This window comes from Chanodichthys erythropterus, chromosome 14, assembly GCF_024489055.1.
Source record: "Chanodichthys erythropterus isolate Z2021 chromosome 14, ASM2448905v1, whole genome shotgun sequence".
In the NCBI taxonomy this organism is placed as follows: domain Eukaryota; kingdom Metazoa; phylum Chordata; class Actinopteri; order Cypriniformes; family Xenocyprididae; genus Chanodichthys; species Chanodichthys erythropterus.
The window spans coordinates 14,053,895-14,066,143 of record NC_090234.1 but is presented as its reverse complement, the minus strand read 5'-3'; the positions used below and the strand labels follow the sequence as shown (position 1 = coordinate 14,066,143).

Sequence of the window (12,249 nt, the reverse complement as noted above, 5' to 3'; positions counted from 1 at the left end):
TTGATATAGCCCACCTGCTAGCTAGCAAAAGCCGGCCGGCATAACCGAGTTATTAAATTACCGCTACTGGTTTCCAACTGACGAGATGATGTGTTTTTTCAGAGGATCTGTGCAGAAAGAGATGGAAGCCCCTCCCATGACGCGAATTCGCGACTGAACACACTTTGTTTAGATGCACGAATAGAGCGAATTTGACGTGCGTCTGAAGCGTCCGACTTCAAAACGTTCAAGTGTCCAACTCGACGCGTCTGGCGCGAATTTGACGCTCCAGATGCGTTAAGGGTCTTATCTAGCAAAACTATCGCTCATTTTCGAAATTTTTTTTTTTATGTTTTATGGAAAAAACAAAACTGCCGCCGTGTTCGTTCCATAAGTAGAATAGGAAAGGCATAGAACATTCAGCGTAAGCGTTTTGAAGAATGCCTTGAACGTACTTCCGGTTTCTGCAATATTTTGTTTTTATAAAGCATATACAGTTGAATTTTTTTTTTAAATGACCGATCATTTCTCTAGATAAGACTCTTATTTCTCGTCTGATATCGTTTTAAGCTCTTTGAAGCTGTAATTTTGACCTTCAACCATTTGGTGCCCATTGAAGTCCACTATATGGAGAAAAATCCTGGCATGTTTTCATCAAAAACTTTCATTTCTTTTCGACTGACGAAAGAAAGACATGAACATCTTGGATGACATGGGGGTGAGAAAATTATCAGGAAAAGTTTATTTAAAAGTGGACTAATCCTTTAAAGTACTCCATGTGACTCCAGTGGTTTAACATCAATTTTATGAAGTGACACAAGGGCTTCGTTTGCCCAAAAAACATAATTTACCACTTTATTTATAAAATAATCTCCAACACATTCACGAGAGCAGCACCACACATGCGTGTTGTGTTGGAGCGAGAGCAGACGTTGTGTGATTTTGATTTTTTTCAGTAAGCAAGACTCAATAGTCATTTTGCTCCTCAAGTAAATGTATTTAAGAATGTTTATATATTTGTACTGGAAAACAACATTCATTTATTGATCTTTTAATGCAATATCAGCATCAAAGGCTATATTCAAGGCAAACTCAAAGTTTAAAATACTCATTATAGCAATAATATTTCAATTTTATACAGTCGTTTAACAATATTATCTCTACAAACAAATAAAACAAAAATATAAAATGAATTAAAAACAACAATACTACTGCTACTACTATTAATAATATTTCAATTTGATATTCAGTAAAAATGCTACTATTTTCCCAGGAGAATCCTTTTTAAAACTGCCCATTAATGTACTTTATGAAAATAAAAATGTTGCCTAATATCATTTAAAGTGAGGCATGTCAATAAAATATGCTTTACAGTCAAGGAAGACTTATAAAGGCTTTCAATAAATATACATGGGTAATTCTTGTGTGACCAATTCGACATCTCAAATGTACAGTCTGGTCATTTCTATTTTCAAAATGAAAACAATTTGGAATTTCCTTTATAACTGGATTCACTTCAAATAATTTGTTATGGACACATTCATCCCATTCCATGTCCATTTGGAAATGTACAAACTCAGTGTGTGTTTAATGCTGGAAAACAAGACAATCATTTTTTGCAGTGCATGTTGTATCATTGATCACCTATATTTTATTATTAACAGGGATTTCCTGACATGTCAACAAAAATCCCCCAAAAATCCTGGAAGCTTAAACATGGATCAGACAAAAGAGGTACCATATTTTTTGTGCCTTCCTGTAGCTAGCAACTCCAAGGTCATGGGTTCAATTCCCAGTGAAATGCATGAACTGATATTACGTACACCTCGAAAACTTGCAACAAATGCATTAATGTAAATGTAATTTCACTAGTGTTGAACATCATGTTTCCTAGACGGATTAGAAGTTACTCATATACTTTTCTTTTCACATGACTGGGAATTCAATCAGTGCTGATCAATGGTGTGCCGATATGCCTCAAGAAGTGTGACATCACCAAAGAGACGGTGGACGTCATCGTGAATTCATCCAACACAAGTTTAGATCTTAACACCGGTAAGTGTTTTTTTTTTGCTGTAGCATCAACACTAAACAGACCTACATCATCACACTTTTACCTGAGACTACTGCAGAGATTTGGGTTTTCATATTTATTAATGCATATAATAAATTAATTCAGTAATGTGCAGTGTTGTCCAGTCTTGTCTCCATCTAATCATCATCCTTTTACAGGCGTTTCTGGTGCCATCTTAAAAGCTGCCGGACAATCTGTTGTTGACGAATGCAAAAAGCAAGGTATCATCATAATGGCTCTGAATATTGAGTAATACTTGTATTATAACGGTAGTGATTTCATTCAGACTTGTGTTTGTAGCTCCTCTGAAAGCAGGTGCAGCAGTGATGACGAGCGCCGGAGCGCTTCAGTGTAAGAATATCGCTCAGATGGTTGGGCCGGGGAACGTCGCAGACATCACAGCCTCTCTGGGGAAGGTTCTGAACCTCTGTGAGGGCAAAATGGCCACAACTCTGGCCATTCCTGCCATTGGAACAGGCACGACAGCAACCATATTTGTTATTTACAAACATTTTGTCTCAGAGTAATTATGGAAGCCCATTTCTGCCATATAGGGAAAAAAATGCTTTGATAAATCTTATTTATGACATAAAAAGTCATATAATGTCATACAAAGTCAAAATTATAACATTAAAAGTCATAATTATGACATATTAAGGGTAATAAGTGATAAGTTATAATTCTGACTTTTTATCTCATAATTGACTTTTTATCTCATAATAATTACAAAAATACTGAGGAAAAAAATCTTTTTTTTTTTATTTTTTATCATTGATCACAAATATTTTATTATTAAGAGAGATTTCCTGATATGTAAACATTGTCATAATTATGAGATAAAAAGTCGGTATTGAGAATAAAAATTTAGAAAGTATGATATACTAAGTCTTAATTATAAGATAAAAAGTCAAAATTAAGAGCTAAAAAGTCAAAATTGACAAAAAGTTGAAATTATGAGATAAAAAGTTGGTATTGAGAAAAAATTGAAATTATGAGGTAAAAAATATGACAATCAAAATTATGAGAAAAAAAAAGTCATAATTATTTTTACATTTTTTCAATTTCAACTTTTTATCTCATAATTATGACAAAAATGTATAATTATGACATACTGTTATAAAAATGAGATAAAAAGTTGAAATTATGACACACAAAAGTCTTTATGAGACATAAAGTCATAATTATGACATCCTAAGTCATAATTATATAGATAAAAAAGTCAAAATTAGAACAAAGTTGAAATTTGACTTTTTTTCTCATAATGACTTAGTGTCATAATTATGATTTTTTATGTCATAATTATGATAAAGTCAAAATTATGACTTAATGTCATAATTTTGACTTTATCATAATTATGACATATAAATGTTTAATATGTTTATCTCATTATTATGACATAAAAGTCATAATTATGACATACATAGTCAATATGAGATAAAAAGTCTAAATTATGACAATCTTAATTATGAGATAAAAAGTCAAAATTATGGCATACCAAGTGAAAAGTATTACATACTAAGTTATTATGAGATATAAAGTCATAATTATGAGATAAAAAGTCAAAATTCAAAGTCAATTATAAGATGAAGTCAAAATGATGACATATTAAGTGATAATTCTGATTTACTAAGTCATAATTGAGATAAAAAGTAAAAATTATGACATACTACCTCAAAATTATGACATACTAAGTCATGATTTCAACTTTTTTCTTATAATTACCATAATTTTGACTTTTTATCTTATAATTGTTATTATTTTTATAAATGTCATAATAATGCTATACAAAAGCATATTTATTGTTATGTGGTGGAAATGGGCATCCATAAGAAGTATCAAGTCTTAAGCAATAATCTTGTTTTCCGCAGGACGAGGTGGCTTTGATCCCAAAGAATCCATCAAAGCCATTCTCACAGCAATCGAGAAACATTTGAAGGAGCCGAACTCATCCTGCTTCAGGAGCATCACTATAGTGGCATTCGAACAGAAGACCTTTGATGCCTTTCGTGAATATTTCAAAGTGTGGAACAAGGTTAATACTGATGAAATAACAAACAAATAGTGTCCAGATTTCTTTTTCACCATTTTAAATTAGTTAAATTTGTTTTTCCCCAGCCTGCATGCGGCAAGATGCCCGAAAATCAAGGTTTTGACAACTCCTTCATGCTTATTCACAAATAAATATGCTCTAGATTTTTAGATGCATAATAAGCCTGTTTCCATGTAATAGTTCTGCTATATCTAGGAGTGAATATTTAAGTATTTATTTATTTTAAATCTTTCTTGTCCTCTATAGTCAAAATCAAAAGCGTCAGAATTGAGGTAAAGAAAGGTGACATCACCAATGAAACCGTCCGAGGGATTGTAAACACCACCAACAGAGACATGAGCCTGAGAGGAGGTCTGTATGATCAAATATAACTCAAAATACACAACACTATTATTTGAACACATCATTTACTTTAAAGTAAGCCATAAATCTGCTAGGGGGTTGCACAGCTACTGATTTCTGTCTCAATTGACAGCCCAATGTTTGTAACCATTACGTCTCTAAGATGTAGAGTAAAAACATTAAAATAATGGGTTTTAATGTTTTATTTAACATGCAAAATAACACGCAACATTATAATCATTATATATCCTCATATAAGTTCAAGTTCAAGTTCGGTTTATTTCTAAAAGAAAGAAAGAAAGAAAGAAACAGTTAAAAGACAAAGAAACAGAAGGCAGAGAAATATAGACACTATATACACATATCCACATATACATACATCCATCCATATATATACACATACATACACACCTACATATATATATATACAGATATATGCACGTACACACACATGTACATACATATGACATACATGATATATACATACGCATACATACACATGCATAAATACACATTATATACACACATATATATATAGACATACACATACATGCATAAACATATACACATATTATAATTATAATTTTAATTAAGTTCTTTTGCACACACACACACACACAGACACACACATAATATATATAGTGTAAAAAAAAAGAATGGAGATATAATTAATTTTGAAGTTTTATTAAGTGTTAACAATGAGATTATGTGGTTTTTATAATCAATTAACACTGCTTTTGTCATTTTTTACAAGATGGACAAAATTTGTCACCAAAAAAGTCATTCGGTTTGACCAAAATTTCGGTTTTACCGAATGACGATATTTTCAAACAAAGCTAACAGGCTGATATCTAGTTTTTATATTTAGTACAAGTTTTTAAAATATTACAACATTTTCCATGTTTTATAGCGGGTGTTTCAGGATATGCATATAAGCAAGTGAAAACATGAATTTCACATGATACTGACCACATGATTTGATCGGTTACTCCGAATGACATCAATGAAATTCATTTTTCCGGACATTCTTTCTCATACTCAACAACTTCTACATATAATTTTAACACTATTTTGCACTATGTTGATATATGATGTTATAAAATCATGCCAGAATAAAAAATATATACATTTATTACATTTTAAGATATTTTAATCACAAATGAAATGGCTGTATTGGACGGTTAAACTGACGGTTTGACACTTCAAAATCTTTAAAATACCTTTATATGTCGCAAAATATAATTTAAACCTTTTGGATTCAATGAAAGAGATCTAGTTGTAATACCTTACATACTTTATATGTCATATCTTTGTTTTTTTTATTATTATTAATGCCTTAAAACAAAAAACAAAAAAACTGACCCGTCACATCATTGACCCATATATATGTGAAAAAAATTATTATTTTCGACGCTGTTAAGCGACTAATCGCCAGTGGGCGGGGCCTATGGTGCGATGATGATGTCTTGCTCTGGAGGCAGTCATATGCAAATGTATTTGCCCATGACATCACAGATCACCCAATATCAAAACGAGCTGTTTTTAAAGCTTGATTAAGGAGGATGTTTTGTGTTTTATGTTTTAAAGGTACAAAGAAGATATGTCAAAAGAATTTAACTTCTCATGACCCCTTTAAATCTTCACTCAAACAGTTCAAAAATAGTTTATAGAAATAAATCATGTAGCTCTCTCTCATCGCCACAAACTCTCTTTTCTCGTGCTCATGGCTCGATGGTTTGCGTTAGGAAGAATGCAGTAAAGTCGACTACCCGACAAGTCTATGCAACCCCTACACCGAAACATTCAGTGTGTCTCACCTTGACAAGCTCAAAATCTGCTTGTTCTTCAGGTGTATCAGGTGCCATATTCAAAGCAGCGGGAGCGTCTGTGGAGCAGGAGTGTAAAAAACACGGTGAGAGCGTTAATAATCAATTCACATTTATTTGTGTAGCGCTTTTCACAATACATATCGTTTCAAAGCAGCTTTACAGAGAATGCATGTCAAAATTACAATATTAGAAGAATGCAAATAATGTAATAATTTGTGCAATTAATTTACAAACACTGTTAGTATTTAATTTTAAGGTAGAAGCAATGAGCTTCTGGAAAAATGAAATACATCAACAATAATTAGGATATATAGAAATTTGGGGATGTGCATGTTGCATCAATCACATGTGCAAGAGATGTTCTGGATATCAGCTGTGATTGGGCCGCACTGATATTGAATGACAGGGACTTGTAATGTTAAGTTAGAAACTAATTAAATCATTATGTGTCTATAAGTCTGGTGGGACTAAATGATAGACACACATAAACATACATAAAGTGACACCGAAAAAAAGTCATGTCAGCTTTATTTCCATTGCACTTTATACAATACAGATTGATAATAATAATAAAGCTGCTTTAAACTGCTTTGAAACAATCTGTATTGCATAAAGCGCTGTAGAAATAAAGCTGACTTGACTTGAACAATCATCTGACGTACTGGTTTCTCCATCACTGAAGGTCCGCTGCAGAATGACGTCGCAGCCGTGACCAGCGGTGGGAACCTGCACTGTGACGTCATCATTCACATGGTCGGCCCGCACTCGGCCGCAGAGGTCAGATCACGCGTGAAGAACGTTCTGGAGCGCTGCGAGGAGAAGCAGATCACCACGGTCTCCTTCCCTGCCGTCGGCACTGGTACGGATGACGGCTGTTAAACATGTTTTAAATGCTGCATGTGAATGACGTCTCACTCCACCTGCTGGCCGTTATTAAAGGTGGAGGAGGAGTTCAGGCTGCGGATGCCATCGCTGCCATGCTGCAGGCCTTTGAAGATCATCTGACTCCAAACATCTCAACTGTGATCAAGCTCATCTACATTGTGATTAACCAGGACGATGTCCTACAAGAGTTTCAGAAAGGTCTCAAGACATGGACTGCGAATATTCAGGTATATGCCAACCATAACCATAACCAAGATGATTGTTCAATGCAAAATGTTTTTTTTTTCCTCAGTATTTTTGTGTTGGTTTCCAGTACACATATATAAACATTATTAAAGGTTTAGTTCAATCAAAAATGACATTTTTGTCATTTATTACTCACCCTCATGTCGTTCCACACCTGTAAGTCCTTCATTGATTGAGATATTTTTGATGAAATCCGAGAGTTTCCCCAAGAAAAAGCAATGTAATTACTATTCAGGGTCCAGAAAAGTAGTCATGAACAACATGAGAGTGAGTAATTAATGACAGAAATTTCATTTTTGGGTGAACTAACCCTTTCAATCAAGATACATTTACGTGAGAAACAAAATTACTTAAGATATTAAGTCATGTTTTCTGAACAATATGTCACAAGTTTTTGCTTAAAACAAGAACAAATATCTGGCAATGGAGAATTCAAAGGGAAAAAACATTTTTCTGACCCTATTGGCAGATATTTGTTCTTGTTTTAGGCAAAAACTTTAGGCAAAAGACTTAATAAAACACAAATTAAGATATTTTTGATGAAATCCGAGAGGTTTCTGATCCTCAAGAGACATAATTACCACATTCAAGGTCCAGAAAGGTAGTAAAAGAGTTTTGTTAAAAGAGTCAACGTGACTACAGTGGTTCAACCTTAATTTTATGAAGTGATGAGAATACGCTTAGGGCGCAAAAACAAAACAAAAATAATGACTTTATTCAACAATTTCTCTTCCCTGTCAGTCTCCTATGCTGTTGAGCCCATTGGCAAAAACGTACTTAATTTTTATACATTGTTCAGAAAATCATTGTTCAGTCATTTTGCTCCTCAAGTAAATGTATCTTGATTTAAGAATGTTTAGATGTTTGTACTGGAAAACAAAACAGAAACACTGAGGAACATAATTTTGTAAATGATTTTGTGCACATTTAATTAACATTAACACACAACTAGGAAAGTGAGGAGGAGGATGATGATGGTGAAGATGGTGATGATGAGTGGGAAGATTATAGCTCAATAGAAGAAAGCTCGTCATCTGACCAAGAAGCTGATGCGAGCGGTAATGTGAATTTTAATGACGCAACCTTTTGTAAATGTGTTGCTATAGATGTTTCATATTTACTTAAAATATTTACACTTCACCAGCAAACCCAATGGAGGTGATATTGAGCCCGATTAGAGTCAAGGTGTGCAGTGGTGACATCACCAAAGAGACCGTTGAGGCCATTGTTAACAGCACCAACACAAGCCTCGATCTGAACTCAGGTGAGTTTGTTTTCAATTAACGTGATTATTGAACTGAACTGAATCAACACAAAACTGAGTTGCAGAATAATTTGAATTTGGCTCATATTTGAAGAAGTTTGCATCATTTATTCTATTATTTTCCTGGTTTGAAACAAGCTGTGTTGTATAAAGCGGTTTTCTAAAATGGTTAGTTCCTGTCCTTGATTCTTATTGGTCAATAGCTGTGTTTTATTCACAATAAAACACGGCTTTGACCGCTTCAAAAGGTGTGGAAACTTTCCATGGAAACTTAACCTGGGGAATTTTGGAAATATTCCAATTTGGAAACTTTACAGGAATTTATGGGAATTAATTGTTTTTTTATAGATTTTAAGATATTATATAAAATGATTATATTTTAAGATATTATATAAAAAGATTTTAAGATATTATATAAAATATATCATATACAAACATAAATATAAACATTTTGTTTGGTCATAACATGAAATAAGTTATTTCTTTTTCACATGTAATTATTTCTAATTCAGTAAATATGTAAATATATATATATTTTATTGCAGTAATTTTTATGTGTTATTTATTTCAGTGTCACATGATCCTTCAGAAATCATTCTAATATGCTGATTTGATGCTCAGTTATTATCAATGTTGGAAACAGTTTTTAATATTTTTTTGGAAGTGATACTTTTTTTTCTGGATTCATTGATGAATAAAAAGTAAAAAAACAAAAACAAAAAAAAAAACAGCAGAAATCTTTTTTAACAGTATCACTTTTTATCAATTTTACACATCCTTGCTAAATAAAATTATTAATTTCTTTAAAAAAAAAAGAAGAAAAAAAAGGAAAAAATCACTGACCCCCAAATTTTGAACGGTAGTGTATATTGTTACAAAAGATTTCTATTTTAAATAAATGCTGTTCTTTACATTTTTATTCATCAAAGAATCCTGAAAAAATCCTGAATGTGATTGAGGAATGTGCAGTGTAAAAATTAAACTGAAATTGCATTAAATCTGGTTGTTTTAACCAAAATGCTGCAAGATGTTTTTTTTTTTCAACTGCATTTAAGTTCCCAATTATAGGCTAACCTGCAATTTTGCAAATTCCCATTTTATTCCCATTATTCCCGTTAATTCCCATGGAAAGTATCCAGCTTTGAAAATTCACGGAATTTTGCAACCCTACTTAGCAACCACTCTTAGCAACGTAAACTGTATGTTCTCAAGTGATATTGTTCATTGAATCTAACTGTATTATGTAGAAGAGTGTTGTGAGAAAGAGATTGAGTTTATTACTTGCATTCAGATTTAGCATTTTCCTTCAGGTCAGTCCTATGTTCATAATAAAAAACCTGTTTAATTGTCCGCTGCAATATCTTGTCCTTTTAACATTTAAGGGGTTTCCTGTGACTGACAGCACTAGTCAAAGCATTTATCAGTTGCGTCTTGTTCTGTTTTCAAAACAATTCAGTCTTTTCAATGTAAAAGTCTTCGCTACTGACTGACACATTCTTTGCCGCCATCTAATGGCGTAATAATGCAACTTCTTTTGCAGTTCACGGTCAGGGACTACTTTTTCCGGCGGAAGGAAGGCTTTTAGTGAAAGTTTACTTCATGAAAGTTGCATTGATACATATTTCTGGCTTTAATATTTGTATTGTGTGGTAACCGTTTTATAAAAGCAATAAGGTACCCAAGGCTAGTGCTGTATCGGGAATAAGACTCCGCTTCACATTGTGCCTAACAACGCCCTTCAGCCGTGACTTATTCACGATACAGCACAGCCTCTCATATCTTATTGCTTACTTAGAAATAAAGTTGACCAATGTATGTCTTTACGCACAGGTGTATCTGGAGCCATTCTCAAAGCGTCAGGACCAACAGTGGTGAACGAGTGCAAAACAAAAGGTACAGCATTCATAAATTTGGGCATTTCTGCCCATTACAACCTCTAAACAGAATAATTGTTCATTCATTCTCTCCTGAATGAAGTGCCTCAGCCTGCCGACGGCGTGATCTTGACCAAAGCTGGAAATCTCTCAAATATCAAACACATCGTTCATATGGTTGGGCAGACCACTGAGAAAAACATCAGCAGCTCCATGTATAAAGTCCTGAGGTTGTGTGAAGAAAATCACATTCAGTCGGTTTCATTCCCAGCTCTTGGAACGGGTAAGTTTGTGCATTGAGGAATACGGATGAGCAAAGACAAACCAAGAGTTCTGGACGAAAACAAAATGTCTAATGTCCTTTAGGAGCTGGAAACTTGCCGGCAACAGGAGTCGCCAATGCAATGACTGAAGCTCTGATGAAATTCGTAAAGGACTCTCCAAAACATCTGAAGCGCGTCCACATTGTGATCTTCCAAGCGAAACTGCTGCCTGACTTTCAGGAAGCTGTCAAGAAGTGCAAGAAAATTTCTCGGAATGCTTCTGGTAGGTTTCAGTGCCTAACCCTAACTTGGGCAGGTGCAAGGTCAAAAAAAGTCAAAATTAAAGGGGTCATGAACTGCATTGTTTATAATGTTTCCTGCGGTGCACTTATAATGTTAGTATGCTTTTTACATCCACAATTATCATAATTCAGAAATAAAAGGCATTTTTCCTACCCTGATTTTATCCTCTGATTTGAACGCTCTGTTTTAAGGGGCGTGTCTGCTGTGAGACTTCAGTGTAAACGCCCACTGCTGTGATTGGCTGACATCTTTCCATTTTAAATAGACAAGTATTACTCTCTCTTTTAGCGCATTTTTACTATTACAGCTCTCAAGGTTAACTAATCGTGCTGCATTACATTTAGATCTGTATCGTTATATTTAGATTGTGGCATGAAAGGTTGCAGTGATGAACACTGTAGTCGATCACAGACATGTTGTTGAGCTCATGAAAGCAGTGATCTCATCATTGAAACTCACTAACGAATGCTTTCATCATAACTAACAGTGCAAACTCGATGTAAATAAGAGATTTGTTGAATAAAACGGGAGTTTTGCACATCAGTCACTGATAAACTCGCGCTGCTCCAACGATTGCAAAGGGAGCTTTCTTTGATCGCTTTCTATATATAATTTAATCATGTTTAAATAACAGATTATTTTCATCCTACTAAGAGAAACAAGGTGAAGTTGAGCGTTTTAGTCACTGGTTTGATTGACTGACACACAGACAAAGATCATCTGACTGTACATGAATCATTAATATCAGAATGAACACAGTTACTGACATGTTGTTGCATTACTGTCGAGTTCAGGCACTGCACAATATTTTGTAATCCTCAATGGCATGTTTATTGCTTGGTAGCTCGATTTGGTTTAGCACCACACATGTTACTCAGGCTACCTGTTCTATTGCATGTCATGTGTGAATCGGTGGGCGGGGCTAAACAGGCAGGGATGAAGTAGGCGTTGATCTTCTTCTGCGGAGGCGGTGCTTGCTGCCCTTTAACGTCATACATCCCCACTTTGAAAATCCTGTCGTTTTCTGGGTCTGGTGTCAATAAAAGCTTTTATTGGACTAACAAGGAAGTTTTCAGCTCTAAAATATATGTCAAAAGCTCAAGGAAAATTTGATATCTCAGTTCATCACCCCTTTAAAGA

At 34.0% G+C, this 12,249-nt stretch overlaps 1 protein-coding gene across 1 annotated transcript in view; it reads left to right on the top strand.

Moving 5' to 3' along the window:
- Positions 1-12,249, top strand: part of LOC137035412 (protein mono-ADP-ribosyltransferase PARP14-like) — a 35,043-nt gene that overhangs the window by 16,483 nt on the left and 6,311 nt on the right. The window contains exons 8-22 of the mRNA XM_067408654.1: positions 1,644-1,713; positions 1,930-2,034; positions 2,212-2,274; positions 2,354-2,530; positions 3,922-4,085; positions 4,169-4,199; positions 4,350-4,454; positions 6,295-6,357; positions 6,957-7,133; positions 7,214-7,386; positions 8,358-8,463; positions 8,550-8,669; positions 10,500-10,562; positions 10,647-10,826; positions 10,910-11,089. Of these exons, the coding sequence (XP_067264755.1) occupies positions 1,644-1,713; positions 1,930-2,034; positions 2,212-2,274; positions 2,354-2,530; positions 3,922-4,085; positions 4,169-4,199; positions 4,350-4,454; positions 6,295-6,357; positions 6,957-7,133; positions 7,214-7,386; positions 8,358-8,463; positions 8,550-8,669; positions 10,500-10,562; positions 10,647-10,826; positions 10,910-11,089 (1,777 nt within the window). The remainder of the gene's footprint in view (positions 1-1,643; positions 1,714-1,929; positions 2,035-2,211; positions 2,275-2,353; positions 2,531-3,921; positions 4,086-4,168; positions 4,200-4,349; positions 4,455-6,294; positions 6,358-6,956; positions 7,134-7,213; positions 7,387-8,357; positions 8,464-8,549; positions 8,670-10,499; positions 10,563-10,646; positions 10,827-10,909; positions 11,090-12,249) is intronic.